General features: G+C 37.2%; 1 protein-coding gene across 1 annotated transcript in view; it reads left to right on the top strand.

Moving 5' to 3' along the window:
* Positions 1 to 21162, top strand: part of LOC135196064 (mediator of RNA polymerase II transcription subunit 20-like) — a 292162-nt gene extending 271000 nt beyond the window's left edge. The window contains exon 6 of the mRNA XM_064222527.1: positions 21038 to 21162. Coding sequence (XP_064078597.1) covers positions 21038 to 21058 — 21 coding nt within the window. The 3' untranslated portion in view covers positions 21059 to 21162. The remainder of the gene's footprint in view (positions 1 to 21037) is intronic.
* The last annotated feature ends 866 nt before the right edge of the window (positions 21163 to 22028 follow it).

Below are 22028 nucleotides of genomic sequence, written 5' to 3'. Positions count from 1 at the left end.
AGTTTTTTAAATAAAATAATAATAATTTTATAATAGCTGTTAACTTAAAATAGTTCCATTTTTTGTGCATCACCATAAGAATCACTGCTGCCAAAAGACGATCAGCTTGAAGTTAATTTTCCGGTCATTCACCTCGTTGGCACCCTCTTGTTTATGAGAGGGGATGAATTTGAAAATGTTTCGTATTGCATGAATGGTTGATATATATTTTCCATCCGTCATCTTATCTAGATTCATTCCGGGGTTTCTCATCTCCCCGCGTGTGAAATTAATTGGGTTGGAAACTATATTTTAACTGAAAATTGGAAAACTATACGAATGCATTTATTCGAAAAGAATGACTAGAAGGATATCTATGCATTTCGAAATAACAGTTGATTGTTTTGATAGTAAATGATCTGATGTCACAACAAACGAGATTGAAATCTAAAAATATGTTAGTAGAATCATTTTTTTCGTATAAAAAGCTAACAAAAAATGAAATTAAAATATAAAAATAATTAAAATCATAAAAGTTATTAATAAAGGTACACTGTTATTAAGTCTGCCATTAAAAACATAAATATTTTGTTAAGGAGTCCAGCTCCTTCTATAAACTTAAAAATACATGGGCGGGTTAAAACTTAATTCCTCTCAGAGTATTCTGCCGTCACCATCCCGATATTCAGGAAGGAAATATCTTCTCAGGTCCAGGTCGCCAAGAGTAGGACACTTGACCAGCGAGAGTATTAAGGGCCCCATACACTGAACGATTGTATGAACGATTATCGTTATCCACACACACACACACTATTCAAACAGTATGAACGATCTCCTCACCGATTTCAGTCTGAACAAAGATTTTTTTTTTCGGGAAGACTTGGCATCATCTCTAGAAGAGACGTGCGCGATAGCGTTTTATCGGCAGACAAACACAAACATTGAACGACCTATGTATGCCAGACTGAAGTCGCAAGCCAGCAACTGGTCGTGACAGATTCCCGCTGAGATCGTTCAGACACGAAGCTCCGCCCACTTTTGCATTCAGACAAGCCCATACACAATGTTTTTGCAAACGATACAGACAGTCGTTCATACAATCGTTCAGTGTATAGGGGCCTTTACAGTCAGCGGAACCAAACACTACAGTCATCACAGCCACAGGATGGCTGGGGTTGCCCATCAGAAATCCTTAGGTGTCTCCAGTCCTCAGACGACATACGGCAGTTTCCCGTCTTCTTGATATATTATTGTAGACCCATTTTCTATATGCTGCCAACTTTGTGAGCCAACTCACAAGTAAAGGTAATGGCAAAGATTCTGTTTAATTTCCTAGTTTAGTTGATAATACAAATTTGAATATGAAGTAGATTTGCACTTTACACAAAAAAGTGTTACCATTCCAGTGTGAAAAATATACGAGAGAATTAGTTGTATAAGATAAAAAAATCGAACATAATAATTATTGTATTAAGCTCAACTTGTGAGACCCGGTTTGATGGTACATCTAATCCCCATTGTATAACATATGTGATTGCTCTTAAATTATCAGTTGGGGTGGTTGAAGTTTACGGCTTGTTACAGGACAGGTTATGCCAGTTGTCGCATTTACTCGTTTAAACAAACAAACAAACAAAAAAATCCACATATGACCAAAACTTTGTCCAGAAACAATTTTTTTCTTTGTTCTGATAAATTTGTATTTATATGCCAAAATCCAATTACCCACGCCAGCAGCCATATGATAAAAACCCTAATACAAAACGGAGGTAGACACTGATGGTGTTCAATATAAAAGGTTAACTTTTTAGGCGCACGGCACAATATCAGGCTAATTTATTTTCAAGAGATGGTAACACAAAGATGTCACAACTTCTGGATCTTCCCTAGACAGTGAGTGACGTCCAAGGGTTTCAACCGGTATTCATCCACCTTTGCAACGTGTTTAGTACAAGCCCCGTTGGGGGATGACCGTAAAAACGTAAAAAGGCTGTAGATATCAAGAAATATTAGTCCTAAATAACGACCCCCTAAAACCCTTGTACGTAAGCCAAGTACAAGTACTTGTACTTAGAGACCCAAGCTGCTTCACGTAATTTATTGCTATGCCAACTCTTCCCTTCAGTAGACCAATCCATCGATCTAGCTTCGACCAAGGTTACAGCGAAGTGCAATTTCAGAATCCCTCCATAATGCCTTTCTACTTTTTCTTTCAGCAAAAAAAAAAAAAAAAAAAAAATTCTTGGGCTCCGGATCACGCCCCTAGCCCTAGATTCTACTACACCCCTTCCCCACCCCTCTTCTCCTATCCCCTCCCTATATACGTATATATCCCCACAGCCACTTCCCTCCCGAAAATCCACCCGCATAGTCTCCTTCGGAGATCGGCTTATCCTTTTTCTAGATCCCCTTCTCGGTTTCTTTCTCTTCTGGGGATTTTCCCCAGTCCCTAGAACAGCGCTTATTGTCTTTTTCTCCCCATAGGCTGGGGTGTTTTCATTAGTGCTAGGCCTTCATCTGTTTTTATGTATTTGGCGAATATTGTTGTTCCATTGGCTCATTTTGGCGGCGCCGTGGGCGGGCACCCAAAATCGTACACGTTGTTATTAACCTACTATGAGATTCAGGGTCTCTGTAACACGGTTTTTTGGACTTTGCTCCTTGTCAAAGCATCGGATGTAGCTGAAAGTTGACATATGTATATTTTACAACCACACACAAATTTTGTCAGCATTATCAATAACCTAAACCCGATAGTTTTAATTTTTATAGAGTAAAAATTATCTAGCCGACGCCATGGCCAATGATTACGAGCCAAGAGTCGAAAAACATTCATTACGTAAGCAAGGTAAACAAACACCTTTTGACTAAATGTTGCCCCGCCCATCCACCAGACAGAAATTCCATCGGCTCTGAAACCCAAAGACTTTATGAATGGCGGAACGATACTTAGATGTGGGTGGGGTATCAGTGCTAGCGTAGTAACACTACTGTAGCAGTAGTGCCGCAACAGAATAGCAGTAATATACATGAATTAAACGTTTAGGCCAACTGCTGGGATCCTTGAGGATCATTTAGCACTTCTTTCAACTACTCGAGAAATTAGTTTTTATAGCCAGAAGTTAAATTTTCTAATCCAACAATGCCCATGGTAGCCTTCAGTGTTATCCTGAATTATAACGCTACGAAAGTGGGTGGAGCCTCATGAAGTCACCATTCTGACAATAATTATTGGTGAAGGTTTAAAGCCAATATACGGTACCGGCTATTTTTTTTCAGTAAATAGGTAGATAGCCAATAAATAAAAATTGCTTGACATTGGATATAGCAGTTATCAAATCAAGCTTGTCTACTATTTTTTTGATAATTACCAACTATTCCCTACATCTTGTCAATCTGATTGTGACCTATAAAGTAGACTGTAATTTCTTTGGAAACTTATTTTGGGAGTTAGACTAATAATCGAAGTGTTTTTGCATTTATTAACATATTTTGTTGGTTTGTTCATTGTGACAATTATCAGTGGAGAGGTTCCAGAGTTCATAAAGGTGTACTGCTTTGCTTGTATTTAAATTTGCATGTCATTGTTGCCAGAGGTTTAGCCTTCGTTACGTATAGCCAATCATCCATCGAGAAAGAGGGAAGAAATGCTGTCATAAGTTACGTAACGAGTGCGTTCGAAACCTTTCCTCTGAGTAAGTTGGCCCGTCTTCAAAAAAGGTCACTATTACATTATAAGTACCAAATTCATTCAACCTACGTAGTGCAGAATACACTCAAAATTTATGTGTTGATATAATATGTATTCTGAATAAGCGTTATATTTATGAAATGCATAGATAAAAAGTTATTGCGAAAAAACCGTGTTACAGAGGCCCTGAATCTCATAGTAAGCGATTTTTTCCCCACCTGTAGGCCGTTCTTAGCGGCTGTGCCATATTTTCTGATTTACCATTAGAATCCTAGGTAAATCCCATTGCGTTACAAACTATATGCTGTTGCTTCAAAGCTGTTTCATTGCCTAGTTAGAGAGAGAATCGTAATGGGCATAGGTTGGTTGGTTGCTCTAGATCAGGGGTTCTCAAAGTGGTGGTCTATATCGACCCCCAGGGGTCAAAAGGATCATCCAAGGGGCCAATGAATAGTCAAGGGGGTTAAAAGGGGGTCGTTGAATAACTGGGTCAGGGGGTCAAAAGGGGGTCGATGAATAACTAACGTGTCGGAGAATTAAGTTACATATACTCGTACATCTAAAGTTCTAAACATATTTTCTTACTAGGTGTTACTTTTCTATCATACTGAATGTCAAGTACTAAACTAATACTACTCTAATTGATTCTGATAGTTTTTTTTTTTTTGGGGGGGGGGCTAGTCTAGGGGGTCGGTAGAAAATTTGAAACTTCATAAGGGGGTCGAGAAGTTAAAATGTTTGAGAACCTCTGCTCTAGATTAAGCAAACCTGATGCTGTCGGCCTTTTATGTATGGGAAGGTGTAAAAGAAGCTTGTATAACATTCTGCCAACCCTTGTATACCAAGCAACACTCGGGTCATCTGGGTATTGAAACTCCCTTTTGAACGACCTTCCTATTGCATTAGTGAATGCATTATTTAAACCTTGCAGAGCATCGAGGATTCTGTTTTTAATCCCAGGACCCTTTATGCATTCTAGATACGTGATTTAGATAAATGTTTTATGTACACGCGCGCGTGCTCACATACAGACACGTTTTGTGTTCATGCGTATAGTTAGAGAGGAGAGAGGACAAATTTATAGGAACCATCGCGGATTTTTCGTGGATGTCCTTTAGTCGCTAAGTGACATAATTATGGGCCCCGATCTTCAGAAGTAGGATACTTTTGTTCTTTCAGCGAATAGATTTAGGCAAAAAGTCCAAAAAATGTTTGCTAGTTCACTTGGATGTCTCATAACTTCAAATCTCTAAATTTTGAAGTTTTGACTTTGGAATTTGTATTACATATGTTTCTGCTGACATAAGTAATCTAGAATATATATGGCATATACTGGTTTTGGCTTTGGCACAATAAAGCGTGTAAACTTTCAAGACAATAATGCCATTGCACTTGTCATTTAAGGTGATTTTAAAGTTCTGTGAGGTGAATGTAAGGTCAAAATTGCAGTGTGGCATTAGACAAAGTTTAAATAAAACGTGTTGTCGACGAGACATTGGAAACAATTGTGCCGTTAAAAATGACTAGCAAACAGCGTAATGGTTCCAGGGGAAAAAAAATCATACCTACAGAAAAATCTGTTGTGTGCCGATTTATGTCACGGTCTGTAATACTGGCACCTTATTAAAATGGTATCATTTTCTGTTCTATGTGAAAAACGTAAAACTTCTTTCCGTGTTCTTCCAGAAGGTCTGTGCCGTAACAAATACTGTCACACTTCTTCATAAAGTACCCTGGAGAACGGTTATATGGTACTACTAAATAACAGAACAACGGAGTTATTGTTCCTTACAAAAAAGGGACAACTCTCGGAAATGAAGTGGCGTAGGGCCGATGTGCGATTATGTTCAGAATATGAAGTATAGGGACGTCAATAAAAGAACGAAAGAAACAGACTAGCTCGAGGAAGGGACAGGAAATCGCTAAGAGTGTGAGGAAAAAAAGGACCACCATTCTTTGAAAAAGAAGAACCACCATACTTTGAAAAAGAAGGTCCACCATACTTTGAAAAAGAAGGTCCACCATACTTTGAAAAAGAAGGTCCACCATACTTTGAAAAAGAAGGTCCACCATACTTTGAAAAAGGTCCACTATACTTTGATAGAGAAGGTCCACCATACTTTGAAAAAGAAGGTCCACCATTCTTTGAAAAAGAAGGACCACTATAATTTGAAAAAGAAGGTCTACTATACTTTGAAAAAGAAGTCACCATATGGAAAATGATGGGGTCCACCATACTTTGAAGAAGAAGAACCACCATATTTTGAAAAAGAGTGTCCACCATACTTGACAAAATAAAGAAGCAGACCACCATACTAAAGAAAAGAGGTTTCCCAACTTTGAAAATAAAGCACTGTGTCCACCCTACTCTTGAAAATAAGAATAGTCCACCATACTTTTTGAAAAAACAGAAACAACCACCCATACTGAAAAGACAGACACCATACTTTGAAAAAGAAGGTCCACCATACTTTGAAAAAGAGGGTCCACCATACTTTGAAGAAAAAGGACCACCATACTTTGTAAAAGAAGGACTACCATACTTTGAAAAAGAAGGACCACCATACTTTGAAAAAGAAGGACCACCATTCTTTGAAAAAGAAGGACTACCATACTTTGTAAAAAACCACCATACTTCGAAAAGGAAGGACCACCATACTTTGAAAAAGAAGGTCCACCATACTTTGAAAAAGAAGGACCACCATACTTTGAAAAAGAAGGACCACCATACTTTGAAAAAGAAGGTCACCATACTTTGAAAAAGAGGGTCCACCATACTTTGAAAAAGAGGGTCCACCATACTTTGAAAAAGAAGAACCACCATACTTTGAAAAAGTGTCCACCATACTTTGAAAAAGAAGGACCACCATACTTTGAAAAAGAGGGTCCACCATACTTTGAAAAAGAGTGTCCACCATACTTTGAATAAAAAGGACCACCATTCTTTGAAAAAGAAGGATCACCATACTTTGTAAAAGAAAAACCAACATACTTCGAAAAGGAAGGACCACCATACTTTGAAAAAGAAGGGCCACCATACTTGAAAGAGACCACCATACTTCTGAAAAGTGTCCACCATACTTGAAAAATAGGACACCATACTTGAATATGTGTCCATCCTACTTTTGAAAAAGAAGGTCCACCATACTTGAGAGAGAAGATCCTACCATACTTTTAAAAGATAGACCACATACTTTGAAAAGAAGGTCCACCCATACTTTGAACAAGAAAGTGGTCCACCATACTTTGAAAAAGTAAGGACACCATACTTTTGAAAACAAGAAGGTCACATACTTTGAAAAAAGGGTCCCACTAACCTTGAAAAAGAGTGTACCACCATACTTTGAAAAAGAAGGTCCATCATACCTTTGGGAAAAATGAAGGTCCACCATACTTGAAAAGAAGGACACCATACTTTGGAAAAAGAAGGAACCACGCAACTTTTTGAAAAAGAGGGTCCACCATACTTTGAAAAAGAGTGTCCACCATATTTTGAAAAAGAAGGAACCACAATACATTGGAAAAAAGAGGGGTCCACCATACTTTGAAAAAGAGGGTCCACCATACTTTGAAAAAGAAGGACCACCATACTTTGAAAAAGAGGGTCCACCATACTTTGAAAAAGAGGGTCCACCATACTTTGAAAAAGAGGTCCACCATACTTTGAAAAAGAGGGTCCACCATACTTTGAAAAAGAAGGTCCACCATACTTTTTTGAAAAAGAGGTCCACTCATACTTTGAAAAGAAAAGGAACCCACCATTACTTGAAAAAAGAAGGTCCACCATACTTTTTGGAAAAAAGAAGGACCACCATTACCTTTTTTTTTGAAAAAGAAGGTTTCCCACCATACTTTCCAAAAGAAAAAGGAACCACCATTACTTTGAAAAAGAAGGTCCTTTACCCATACCTTGGAAACCAAGAAAAAGGAACCACCATACTTTGAAAAAGGTTTCCACCAATACTTTGAAAAAGAAAGGTTCCACCAATACCTTTTGGAAAAAGGAAGGTTTTCCACCATACTTTGAAAAAGAAGTTTAACCACCAATACTTTGAAAAGAAGGTTTCCATACTATTGAAAAAGAAGGTCCACCATACTTTGAAAAAGAGTGTCCACCATACTTTGAAAAAGAAGGACCACCATACTTTGAAAAAGAAGGACCACCATACTTTGAAAAAGAGGGTCCACCATACTTTGAAAAAAGAAGTCACCATATAATTTTGAAAAAGGAAGGTCCACCATATTTGAAAACGAAGTACCCCATACTTTGAAAAAGAAGGTCCACCATATTTTGAAAAAGATGGACCACCATACTTTGAAAAAGAAGGACCACCATACTTTGAAAAAGAAGGACCACCATACTTTGAAAAAGAAGGACCACCATACTTTGAAAAAGATGGACCACCATACTTTGAAAAAGAAGGTCCACCATACTTTGAAAAAGAAGGTCCACTATACTTTGAAAAAGAAGGACCACCATACTTTGAAAAAGAAAGGTCCCCATACTTTGAAAAAGAAGGACCACCATACTTTGAAAAAGAAGGTCCACCATACTTTGAAAAAGAAGGACCACCATACTTTGAAAAAGAAGGTCCACCATACTTTGAAAAAGAAGGACCACCATACTTTGAAAAAGAAGGTCCACCATACTTTGAAAAAGAAGGATCACCATACTTTGAAAAAGACAGGTCCGCCATACTTTGAAAAGAAGTACCACCATAGTGCGTACTTCGATAAAGGAAGGTCCACCATACTTTGAAAAAGAGTGTCCACCATACTTTGAAAAAGAAGGTCCACCATACTTTGAAAAAGAAGGACCACCATACTTTGAAAAAGAAGGTCCACCATACTTTGAAAAAGAAGGTCCACCATACTTTTGAAAAAAGGAGTTCACCATCTTTGAAAAGAAGGACACCATACTATGAAAAAAAAGATCCACCATACTTTGGAAAAGAAGGTCCACATACTTTGAAAAAGACGGTCCACCAAATCTTTGAAAAGAAGGACCACGCATACTGTGGAAAAAGAAGGTCCACCATACTTTGAAAAAGAAGGTCCACCATACTTTGAAAAAGAAGGACCACCATACTTTGAAAAAGAAGGTCCACCATATTTTGAAAAAGATGGACCACCATACTTTGAAAAAGAAGGTCCACCATTTTTTGAAAAAGAAGGACCGACATCCTTTGAAAAGAAGGTCCAACCATACTTTTTGAAAGATTTGGACCACCAAAAACTTTGAAAAAGATGGACTACCATACTTTGAAAAAGTTGGACCACCATACTATGAAAAAGATGGTCTACCATACTTTGAAAAAGAAGGACCACCATACTTTGAAAAAGAAGGACTACCAATAAAATTTTGAAAAGATGGACCACCCATACTTTGAAAAAGAAGGACCAAAAAAACCGGATACCTTGAAAAAGAGTTCCCCATTTTTGGAATAGAGGTCCACCATATTTTGAAAAAGATGGACCACCATACCTTGAAAAAGAAGGACCACCATGTTATGAAAAAGAAGGTCCACCATTTTTTTAAAAGAAGGACCACCATACTTTGAAAAAGAGTGTCCACCATATTTTTTAAAAAGATGGACCACCATACTTTGAAAAAGAAGGTCCACCATATTTTGAAAAAGAAGGACCACCATACTTTGAAAAAGAATGTCCACCATACTTTGAAAAAGAAGGACCACCATACTTTGAAAAAGGGTCCACCATATTTTGAAAAAGAAGGTCGCACCCTACTGTTGAAAAGACGACCTACCATATTTTGAAAAAGATGGACCACCATACTTTGAAAAAGAAGGACCACCATATTTTGAAAAAGAAGGACCACCATATTTTGAAAAAGATGGACCACCATACTTTGAAAAAGAAGGACCACCATACTTTGAAAAAGAAGGTCCACCATATTTTGAAAAGAAGGACCACCATACTTTGATAAAGAAGGTCCACCATATTTTGAAAAAGATGGACCACCCTAACTTTGAAAAAGAAGTCCACCATACTTTGAAAAAGAGGATCTAACCCATTAAAACAAAACTTTGAAAAGCTAGTGTCCTCCATACTTTGAAAAAGAAGGTCCACCATATTTTGAAAAGAAGGACCACCATACTTTGAAAAAGAAGGTCCACCATATTTTGAAAAAGAAGCACCACCATACTTTGAAAAAGAAGGTCCACCATATTTTGAAAAAGATGGACCACCATACTTTGAAAAAGAAGGACCACCATACTTTGAAAAAGAAGGTCCACCATATTTTGAAAGAAAAGGACCCCATGACTTTTGCAAAAGAAGGACCACCATATTTTGAAAAAGAAGGACCACCATACTTTGAAAAAGAAAGGTCCACCATACTTGAAAAAGAGGTCCCCATACTTTGAAAAGAAGGTCCACACATACTTTGAAAAAAAGACCACCATACTTTTGAAAATGAGGTCCAACCATCTTTTGAACATTGGCCAACTACTTGAAAAAGATGGACCACCATACTTTTGAAAAGAAGGTCAATCATACTTTGAAAAAAGAAGGTCTACCATACTTTGACAAGAAGTCCTACATCCTTTGAAAAAAATGTCCAACCATAACTTATGAAAAAGAAGGACCACCATACTTTGAAAAAGAGTGTCCACCATACTTTGAAAAAGAAGGTCCACCATACTTTGAAAAAGAAGGTCCACCCTACTTGAAAAAGATGGTTCCACCCATACTTTGAAAAAGAGTGTCCCACCATACTTGAAAAAGAAGGACCACCATACTTTGTGGAAAAGAAGGTCCAACCTACTTTGAAAAAGAAGGTCCACCAATAAACTTTGAAAAGAAGGTCCCACCATACTTTGAAAAAGAGGAACCACCATACTTTGAAAAAAGAAGGTCCAACCATATTTTGAAAAAGATGGACCACCATACTTGAAAAGAAGGACGCACCATTCTTTTGAAAGAAGGACCACCAACTTTGAAAAAGAAGGACCACCATACTTTGGAAAAAGAAGGGACGCACCATACTTGTGAAAAAGATGGCCCCACCATACTTTGAAAGAAGGTCCACCATACTTTGAAAAGATGTCCCCTATACTTTTAAAAGAAGGACACCAGTATACTTTGTAAAAGAAGGTCCACCATACTTTGAAAAAGCAGGACCACCCATACTTTAAAAGACTGTCCACCATACTTTGAAAAGAAAGGACACCATACTTTGAAAAAGAAGTCCACCATATCTGTTGAAAACGAAGGACACAATACTTTGAAAAAAGGTCCACCATACTTTGAAAAAGAAGTCCACCATACTTTGAAAAAGAATGTCCACCATACTTTGAAAAAGAAGTACCACCATACTTTGATAAAGACGGGCCCTCATACTTTGAAAAAGAAGTCCCCCATACTTTAAAAAGAATGTCACCATACTTTGAAAAAAGAAGGACCACAAAGGACTTTGAACAAGAAGTCCACCATACTTTGAAAAAGAGGGTCACCATACTTTGAAAAAGGAGTTCACCATACTTTGAAAAGAAGGACCACCATACTATGAAAAAGAAGATCCACCATACTTTGAAAAAGGTCCCCCATAACTTTTAAAAAGAGTCCACCATACTTTGAAAAAGAAGGACCACCATACTTGAAAAAGAAGTCCCAACCATACTTTGAAAATGAGGTTTTTTTCCCCCCCCCCCGCACCCCCATACTTTGAAAAAGAAGGACCACCATACTTTGAAAAAGAAGGTCCACCATATTTTGAAAAAGAAGGACCACCATACTTTGAAAAAGAAGGTCCACCATACTTTGAAAAAGAAGGACCACCATACTTTGAAAAAGAAGGTCCACCATACTTTGAAAAAGAAGGTCCACCATACTTTGAACAAGAAGCCCACATTTACTTAGAAAAGGAAGGGCTCCCACCATACTTTGAAAAAGAAGGGTCCACCATACTTTCCTTTTGAAAAAGAACGGACCAACCATTACTTTGAGAAATTTGAACAAAAAGAAGGTCCCACCATATTTTTCGAAAAGAAAAAGGACCACCATACTTTGAAAAAGAAGGTCCACCATATTTGAAAAGAAGGACCCACTCCATACTTTGAAAAAGAAAGGTCCACCATAATTTTGAAAAAAGAGTACCACCCCATACTTTTTGAAAAAAAAGGTTCCACCAAATTTTGAAAAAGATGGACCACCACCTACTTTGAAAAGGAAGGTTCCCACCATACTTTGAAAAGAAAAAAGGACCACATACCTTTGAAAAAAGAAGGTCCACCATATTGAAAAAGATGGACCACCCAACTTTGAAAAGGAAGGACCACCCCCATATTTTGAAAAAGATGGACCACCATACTTTGAAAAGGAAGGACCACCATATTTTGAAAAAGATGGACCACAATACTTTGAAAAAGAAGGACCACCATACTTTGAAAAAGAAGGACCACCATGTTTTGAAAAAGAAGGACCACCATTTTTTTTAAAAGAAGGACCACCATAATTTGAAAAAGAAGGTCCACCATATTTTGAAAAAAGATGGGACCACCATACCCTTGAAAAAAGAAGGACCACCATGTTATGAAAAACGAAGGTCCAACCATTTTTTTAAAAATGAAGGACCACCATACTTTTTCCCAAAAAAGAGTGGTCCACCATATTTTTTTAAAAAGAATGGACCACCATACTTTGAAAGAAAGGTCCACCATATTTTGCAAAAAAGAAAGGGACCACCAGACCTTTCAAAAAGAAGGTCACCCCATACTTTGAAAAAGAAGGTACCACCATACTTTTTGAAAAGAAGGTCCACCATTTTTTTTTTTTTGAAATTCAAAAAGAAGGGTCCACCATACTTTGAAAAAGAAGGACCACCATATTTTGAAAAAGATGGACCACCATACTTTGAAAAAGAAGGACCACCATATTTTCCCCAAAAAGAAGGACCAACCAATATTTTGAAAAAAGATATACCACCAATACTTTCGAAAAAAGAAAGGACCACCATTACTTTGAAAAAGAAGGTCCACCATATTTTGAAAAGAAGGACCCACCATACTTTGATAAAGAAGGTCCACCAATAATTTTGGAAAAAGATGACCACCCAGACTTTGAAAAAGAATGGTCACCATCCAACATTTGAAAAAGAAGGATCACCATACTTTGACAAAAAGGGAAGGGTCCACCATACTTGAAAGAAGGTCCACCATGTTTGAAAAGAAGACCACCACCTTGAAAAAAGAATGGTCCACCATATTTTGAAAAAGAAGGCACCACCATACTTTGAAAAAGAAGGTCCACCCATCATTTTGAAAAAGAATGGACCACCATACTTTGAAAAGAAGGACCCCATACTTTGAAAAAGAATGGTCCACCATTATTTTTGAAAAAGATGGACCACCGTATACTTTGAAAAAGAGGACACCATATTTTTTGAAAAGAAGGGACCACCATACTTTGCAAAAGAAGGTCCCCCCATACTTTTGAAAGAAGGTCCCACCATAAACTTTGAAAAAGGAAGGACCACCATACTTTTTGAAAAGAATGGACCCACCATACTTTTGAAAATAAAAAGGTCCCCATAACTTTGGAAAAATATGGCCCAACCATACTTTGAAAAAGATAAGACCACCATACTTTTTGAAAAAGAAGGTCCATCCATACTTTGAAAAAAGAAGGTCCCACCATAAAACTTTGAAAAAGAAGGTTCCACCATATTCTTTGAAAAAGAATGGTCCACCATACTTTTGAAAAAAGAAGGACCACCATACTTTTGAAAAAGAATTGGGTCCACCATACTTTGAAAAGAAGGGACCAACCATACTTTGAAAAAAGACGGGACCACCGATACTTGAAAAAGAAGGACCACCATACTTTGAAAAAGAAGGGAACCACCATACTTTTGAAAAGAAAGGAACTCCACCAATACTTTGAAAAAGAAATGGAACACCACCACTTTTTGAAAAAGAAAAACAAGGACCACCATACTTTGAAAAGAAGGATCCACCTAATTACGTTTGGGAAAAAGAAGGTCCACCATCACTTTGAAAAAGAAGGTCAACCATATTTGAACAAAGATGGACCACCATACTTTGATAAAAGGAAGTCCACCATAACTTTGAAAAAGAAAGGACCCCACCATTTACTTTGAAAAAGAAGGTTCCACATATTTGAAAAAGACTGGACCACCATACTGGTTGAAAGGAAGGACCACCATTTTTGAAAAAGAAGGAACCTTTTTTTTGAGAAAAAGAACCACCATACTGAAAAGAAGGACCACGCCATATTTTGACCAAGAGGTCCACAGACTTTGAAAAGAAGGTCCACCATATTTTGAGACGTACCACCATTACTTTGAAAAAGAAGGCTTTCACCATATTTTGAAAAAGGGATGGACCACCATACTTTTGAAAAAGAAGTCCACCATTTTTTGAAAAAGATGGACCACCATACTTTGAAAAAGAAGGTCCACCATACTTTGAAAAAGAAGGACCACCATATTTTGAAAAGAAGGTTCCATACTTTGCCAGAAAAATTACCCCCCATCCTTTGATGAATAGAGATAAATAAAAAAAATAAAAAAAAAACGGAAGAGGTGATAAACGTCTCGAAGACGGCCTGAGTCAGAGTTCTCGAGGTGAGGGAGAAACATTGAGTTGTTTTGGTCGTAGATCAGTGAAATGCTCGTGGCAGCACTAAATTCAGTTTTATTGCTCCAGAAGCCATTAGGGAGAAAATATATTCAATTACCGTGGACAGCCCCAGAATGAAAACCTATCTGGATCGGCTTCTCCGAAGACGAAGGATCTTGACACGCGTTACGTCAGTGTGTGTTCGGATAAATACTTATTCCTTCTCCCGTTTATTAATAATACATACATACAACATAAACATAATATATATATATATATATATATATATATTATATATATTATATACATACATATATATATATAAGATATACATATATATGTATATATATGTATGTATAAATGTATGTGATACTATACTATATCTATATATATGTATATATTGTATGTATAGTATGTATATGTATGTGATATATATATATATATATATATATATATATATATATATATATATATATATGAAGGGATTTCATTGATAAATAAAAAAAAAAACCGTGGGTATGGGGGTGTGGGGTTAGCGCCGTCATTGCACCGCACACGATACTCTTTAGGCATTAGTCTTAAAGTTCTTTGCAGCGTCCTTTCGGCCCCTAACTGCAACCCCTTTTATTCTTTTTACTATACCTCCTTTCATATTCTCTTTCTTCCATCTCACTTTCCACCCTTTCCGAACTGTTGTTTCATGGTGCAACTCCGAGATTTTGTTCCTGTTACGCCTCTGGAATGACCTTTATTCTCAGTTTCCTTTTCAGCACGGAAAGACCTCGAAGATCCCAGCGCTTTGTCTTTGACCTAAATATATTCCATTCCAAATATAATATGTTGAAAAAATTGTCTTTTAAAATTCTGAATGCCACAGTCATTTCTACCATGGTCGGCTTTGAGAAGAACGGAAAAGGGGAGTCTATGAAAAATGAGGATCTCCTTATTAAAAATATTACTTGTCCTTTAAAATTCCAAATGTCGCTGACATTTCTAGCTTTATCGGTTTTCAGAAGGACAGAAAGGGGAGGCTAAGGAAAAACGAGAGACAATACTTTACATTCGTTGAGCCCGTTGTGTCCTTGGCTCTTGAAAAGATTTTCGTTGGCGTTGTAAACAAGTATACTCTTCATACAATAGGTTCTTCCACACGGCAAACGCAGCGCAATAAACTCTTCTTCTTTTTCTCAGTATTTTATTATTTTTTATAGGTCTTTCTTTGCTGCCTTCGACGGTTATGGTCATTATTTTCATATATATTTTTCGGTGCGTTCTAACTTTTCTTCTTGAGTAATCTTCGTTTCATTTTTTCCATACTTCTTTTTTATTTATATTTTATTTGTTTGTTTTTTCCTTTTGCTCTTCAGAGAAAGAGTTTTCCACCGAATTTTACAGAGAACACTCACTCTTCCTTATGGTAGAATCTATTTGTGTTCGCATCTTTCACTGTAGAATAAATTATTGTTTGTACCCTTTTCTCGTTTTTTTTTTCTTTTAAGAAAAAATACGTGTAGGACAAGCGCTGCATGATAAGTTTAAATTTTGCATTTTATAATTTAAGGATTTAATGTAATGTCACCGAGGTAAACTATAGTTTATTTTGAAAGCACTATCAAATATAAGATATGCCAGATTTGTTGAAAGCATTATTTGTTCTTTTTCTCTCTATAATAATACTGTTGTATTTATTCACGACAGTGCTTACGTTTTAGTGACTGTTGTTGCGATTATATGGTATCAACTCTACTATCCAGGAGAAATGTTCCAAAAGTAGATTTATAGGCCCACCATGCAAAGCCAAAAATCTAGGAGGTTTATTACTGTTAAGTTTCTAGTAAACTTATTACCGGATAATATTAGTATGCTAAAAACTGTTGATATAAATCAACTGGAGATTAATATTATTCATGCACTCTAAGGGTAAAGATATGTCGTAAATGAAATAAAAGCATATTGGAGGAAATAAGTTTTTGCCAGATTTTTTCAGGTAATATTGATCAGGTCTGCTTATGAGAAAAAATGTCTTATTTTATAACGTTTTAATTGCAGTTTTCTATGAACCAGAATTGAAGGTTAGTGCTGTTTATGCGCTCAAAGGAGGAAGATTTAGTCACAGAGTAAAAAAAAATAACATTGGAGGAAATGAATGTTTACCAGAATTTTCAGGAATATTTAAGCAGCTTGGCTTATGGGAGAATGATACTATTATAATTATTTATCCCCTCTGGAAATTAAAATTTAGCCATAGAATAAAGGTAAGGTAGTTGAGGAAATAAAATTTTATCAGAATTTTCAGTCAGATTCCCGTAGCTCTCTCTCTCTCTCTCTCTCTCTCTCTCTCTCTCTCTCTCTCTCTCTGAGAATATTATGTGGCTGCTACATCTACCAAAAAATAAGTCCTGGACAGTGACTCAGCAAAAGATAATAAGCTTTCATAAACTGCAGACACGGCCCATAATCTGAGCGACAGGAAGCAAACGGTAAAGTAAGCCTTATGGACATCCGCCCTAAGAGAGGCTATTACGTGGTGCCACCCGCGGTCGATGAATTCCCTACTTAAAATGAAAGTGCACTGGCACATAAGCTAAATGAATTTGCCATGATTGTCCGGTAATCCAGTTTTTTAGTGAGAGAGAGAGAGAGAGAGAGAGAGAGAGAGAGAGAGAGAGAGAGAGAGAGAGAGAGAGAGAGAGAGAGAGAGAGAGAGGGGAGATTTTTGTTACCTATAATCATGCTAACCGTTTGAATATAACTTACGCAGAGTGACTTTGTAATCGATGCCCGAGACTGATAATGATTTGTGACCGCAGCAATGTCCAAATTGCCCACAACTTTTGTCATTAAGGAAGCTTAAAGGGAGGCGGTATTCGTACTCGGAAAATTCTCCTTGAGGGCGCACTCAGGCGGAGATGCCTTTGCTTTTATTACATTCTCTTTTCTAAATGCGTGTTGGACTGGTTAGTTAGAAGGCATAGAATGGCCTTTCTATTAACCAAATCTGTTTATTGTTTTTTGCTGTGTACCTTCGAATTTCATTCCAATTTCAGGTGCATCAGTATTGTTCTCTCCCAGTTAAGTATTAGACGTGAAAGGAATTTTTGCCGTTCATAGTATTTACCAGTCCAAAGGCGTTGACCTTTGTACTAGTTGTAATAACAAGTAAGGTCTAGAGCAGTGGTTCCCAAACTTTTTTTCTGTCATTTCCCCCTACACCCAGTTCAACCATCCAGATTTCCCCGTTCATGTGTATGAGGGAAAGAGTACTGTGACCATTTACGGGTTTATTTTTTCAAATGTACAAATGTACTGATAAACATATAGTTACAGAGTAAATTGGATAGAGAGCGCTTAGTAACAACTAAACCACATAGCCATAGAGAGCGGTTAGTAACAAATAAAAGGACTTTTGTTTGCTCTTCTACTTTAGAATTAAATTAGTGACAAGGGTGAATTTTTTTTAGTTAATAGGTAGTATAATTATTTCCCCCCTGGTAGCTTCAAATTTCCCCCAAGGGGAAATTTCCCCCAGTTTGGGAACCACCGGCTAACTCGTAAAACCTTCATTTAAAACTACAAAAAGTAACAAGGGCAATCAAAGGAAAATCGCGAATGCCAAGATTAATTAGAAGGATTCGATCGTTCGTGCAGCCGTACGATGCTTTTGTCCCCTGAAAAAAATTCTACCGTTACACATCGACGATAATGTTCCACACCAGCTGAGGCCCGGCAGCTGTCTGGAAAATGATCAATTCAGCAGTGAACAGGTCGTATTGATTTATCAAAGCCTGTTCGTGATGGATATGACGGCCATGCTTCTTTAATACGGATATGGGTCACAACAGGAGTGCAGGACGTGTAATTTCGTTTGTGTCTCGATGAAGTCAGGGTCCTTTGAATATCCTCTGAGCAGAGTATATTTCAAGGACCTTGGTTGAAGGTGGCCAAGGAAAACAGCGATGTTTACTCTAATCCAAAAAGACGCCTCAGTGGCGTGATCGGTATGGTCTTGGCCTGCCACCTCGGTGGCCGCAAGTTCGATTCTCGGGCATTACACTGAGGGGTGAGAGATGTGTTTCTGGTGATAGAAGTTCAGTCTCGACGTGGTTCGGAAGTCACGTAAAGCTGTTGGTCTCGTTGCTGAATAAACACTGGTTCCATGCAACGTAAAAACACCATACAAACAAACAAACAAAAAGACGAGAGCTGCATAGAGGAAAACTAAAAGAGTATATTATTAAAATAAGTTTGATAATAGTTTGCGGAGAGCAAACAATGTTATGTATTGTTCTGTAACCAATAAACAATTAAGTGGGGCAGTTTTGCCTTCAAAATGTACTCCATTTTCTTTACCTCCGTTCATGTTCTCTTTCTTCCATCTTCCTATCCACCCTCTCCTATCAATTGTTTCATAGTGCAACTGCTTTGAGGTCTCCCTACTGTTAGAACTTTTAAACCTTCATACTGTCAATTTCCCGTTCAGCGCTGAATGGCCTCATAGATCCCGGCGCTTGGCCTATGGCATATATCCTGTATTCTATTAAGGGCCCTTTACATGAACAGACGGTCTGTGCTTACCTGCCCGAAAGGCTTGTCGAAGCGACCAATATCCTTTTTGTAAAGGAGGCAACGACCAAACTACAAGTCGGCAACGACTGTCGTTAAGTCTTCAAGACGAGACAGGAATTGTGGGAGGAGTCACTTATTCTTCTTGCTCTAGACAGGCGACTAAGATATCTTGGTTGGTTTTGTTTGTTTGTATGGTGTTTTGACGTTGCATGGAACCAGTGGTTATTCAGCAACGGGACCAACGGCTTTACGTGACTTCCGAACAACGTCGAGACTGAACTTCTATCACCAGAAATACACATCTCTCACCCCTCAGTGGAATGTCCGAGGATCGAACATGAGGCCACCGAGGTGGTACGCCAACACCATACCAACCACGCCACTGAGGCGCTTATATCTAGGTTGGAATCCACATTCTGTCTGAATAGTGTAAAGGCAAAACAGACAAACGACGGCCGACAGGTATGCGCGGACCGTCTGTTAATGTAAAGTGCCCTTTAGACTCTTCAAAATATACATAATCATGCGAAATGAGCAGAATAGAAACTTAAATATGAAAGTTAAATTAGAGCTTTCCATAGCAGAAAGTGCCTGGATAAGCTTACGAAGGGAACGGCCGCTTACTCTGGTTAGAATCTCCTCGCTTCCCCACCAACCTACGGATGTCCGGGGTTGGGGGTGGAGAATGCGACCTTGGAGGAGGAGGAGGAGGCCTGGCGAGTGTCCAACGGGCCTTCGATCGACTGGTGGCGGGGAAGGGGTAGGGAGGAGGAGGAGGAGGAGTAGGAGGAGGAAATGGTCGGAAGCTACCGCTCAAACAAACTCGGAAATGACTCGATTTCTCATCTTTTGATCACTTTCCCACGTTCATTATCGTCAACAAAGCTGCATCGCGTACGTCTGTCTACTCGTTCGCTGGTCGTTTCTAATTAGAATACTGTCATAGTTACGATGTCCCTCATTCGCACGTTACGAACAATCTAATGTTAATGGTTTATATACACTCCTACACACTTGGACTCGCGTTCATACACACACGCAGAGTATACTCAATACCAACAAAGATGGGGCCTCACGGGTCAAAATTAATCGAATTGAGATTTACAGGAACTGGTGGTTTAAAGCACCTGTGTTATTGTGTATGAGCCCTGGCCTAGATCCTGGGTTTGGTAACCATTCGAAATGAATCACAGTAAGGGAAAGTCATCCGTTTTTAGTAATTATTTAAGGTAATGCTGGTAGCCCAATGACGGTCTTCACCCCGATATAGGGTGTACTGTGTAAGTCTGCTAAGTTTCTTCAGAAAAAACAGTTTTTACAGATATACAAGGTGTAATGTGTAATTCACTGTTGGTTTTTACAGAAGGAAAACAGCTTTTAAAAATGTATAGGGTGACTGTGTAACTTACTGATGATTTCTACAGAAGGAAAACAGTTTTTAAAGATATATAGGGTGTACTGTGCAATTCACTGTTGGTTTTTACAAAGGGAAAACAGTTTTTGAAAATATGTAGGGTGTCTTGATAATTAGTGTTCTGCTCCTCCAGAATCGAATCCTGGCGCTCTCGTTAGTGGAGCAAGTGCTCTGACCGCTATATTGAATCATTCATTAACAGTATGATTTGATCATTTACACTTAAAGGTTTAAATTTACATGTAAATTGACACTTTTAGGTGTAAATAAATCCCGTTATAGTGAACTCGATATTAATAGGCTGTCTATACCTTGGAACTTAAAAGTTCAGAATTATCATTTCAAAATTAGTAAATATACAAAATAGTATATATATCTATATATTATATATATATATATATATATATCATACATACATATACATACATATTTATACACAAATTATACATGTATACACTTATATTATTTGTGTTTTTATTTATACAAATTAAATATGTATATGTATGTATAACTTGCGTATAAATATGTATATATATATATATATATATATATATATATATATATATATACACTAATTATACATATATATATATACACATGTAATTTATGTATAAAAATATATATATATATATATAATATGATTTTGTGGTTATAAAAGCTACACACACACACACACAACACACACACACACACACACACACACACACACACACACACACACACACACACATATTCTTGTATTAAGGTGTTGGAAGAGCTTGAAGATTATTTTTTCTTTTCCCACAGAAAAAGCTTGGGCGAGAGTGAGAGTGGAAGATCATCAATCAAGACTGTTGGATAACCTTCAAATAGGTCCAACGTCCTCTCTCAAGTAGATTTCCGGGCCTTTCCAGGCTGCCCATAACCATAGTGGTTCTCTCTCTCTCTCTCTCTCTCTTCTCTCTCTCTCTCTCTCTCTCTCTCTCTCTCTTTCCTGTTTTTGTGTATAGTATACTATATATATATTATATATATATATTATATATATATATATATACATAATATATATAGATATATATATATATATATATATATATAAATGCATATGTATAATATATAATGTATTTATCTATGACAGAAAGAGACATTCTGACACTTTGTTACTTGTGCCCACATATTTTGCATACGACAAGAAATTACTATGAATAAAATAGAATGGTCCGATGATTTACATTTAGATATCACAGCAAGAATGCAATTAGTATACCGATTTAATTTATAGTTAAAGACGTTGTTGATTGTAAGCATTTGAAAATTTAAGTACTTTGAGCTTGATACAATGGTAATTCTAAGATATATCGTAAGACAACGAACCTCGACGAAATATTACGATATCTGTGCAAGTATACATTTACATGACAAGAATACTGTTTTCTAGTATCCAAAGAAGTGCAGCAATTTTAGTTGTTTTTCAGTTCAGTGTTTACAGTAGGTCAATGGGATTTGTTTTATCATTGATATATTTTTCTGTAGTAACAGCATAACATACAGATATTTGCTTTTTAATGAAAAAATAGCACTATTTTAAAGTAAAATATATATTTTATTTTGTCAGATTTTTCCTTTTTGTGTCGCGAATTTTAATTTTCACATACTGAATTCAACATACGGATTGCCATTTCGACTTAATGGCAGAGAAATATTCATTACCTCCGAATAAATAATGAATTGTTTCATTGTGGCATGCTAATATTACATCATTTAATGAGGCCTAAAATGAATGACCAGGAGTATTAAT

Source organism: Macrobrachium nipponense, chromosome 17, assembly GCF_015104395.2.
Source record: "Macrobrachium nipponense isolate FS-2020 chromosome 17, ASM1510439v2, whole genome shotgun sequence".
In the NCBI taxonomy this organism is placed as follows: Eukaryota; Metazoa; Arthropoda; class Malacostraca; order Decapoda; family Palaemonidae; genus Macrobrachium; species Macrobrachium nipponense.
Note: the sequence above shows the minus strand (reverse complement) of the source record. Positions and strands in the feature narration are given on the sequence as shown.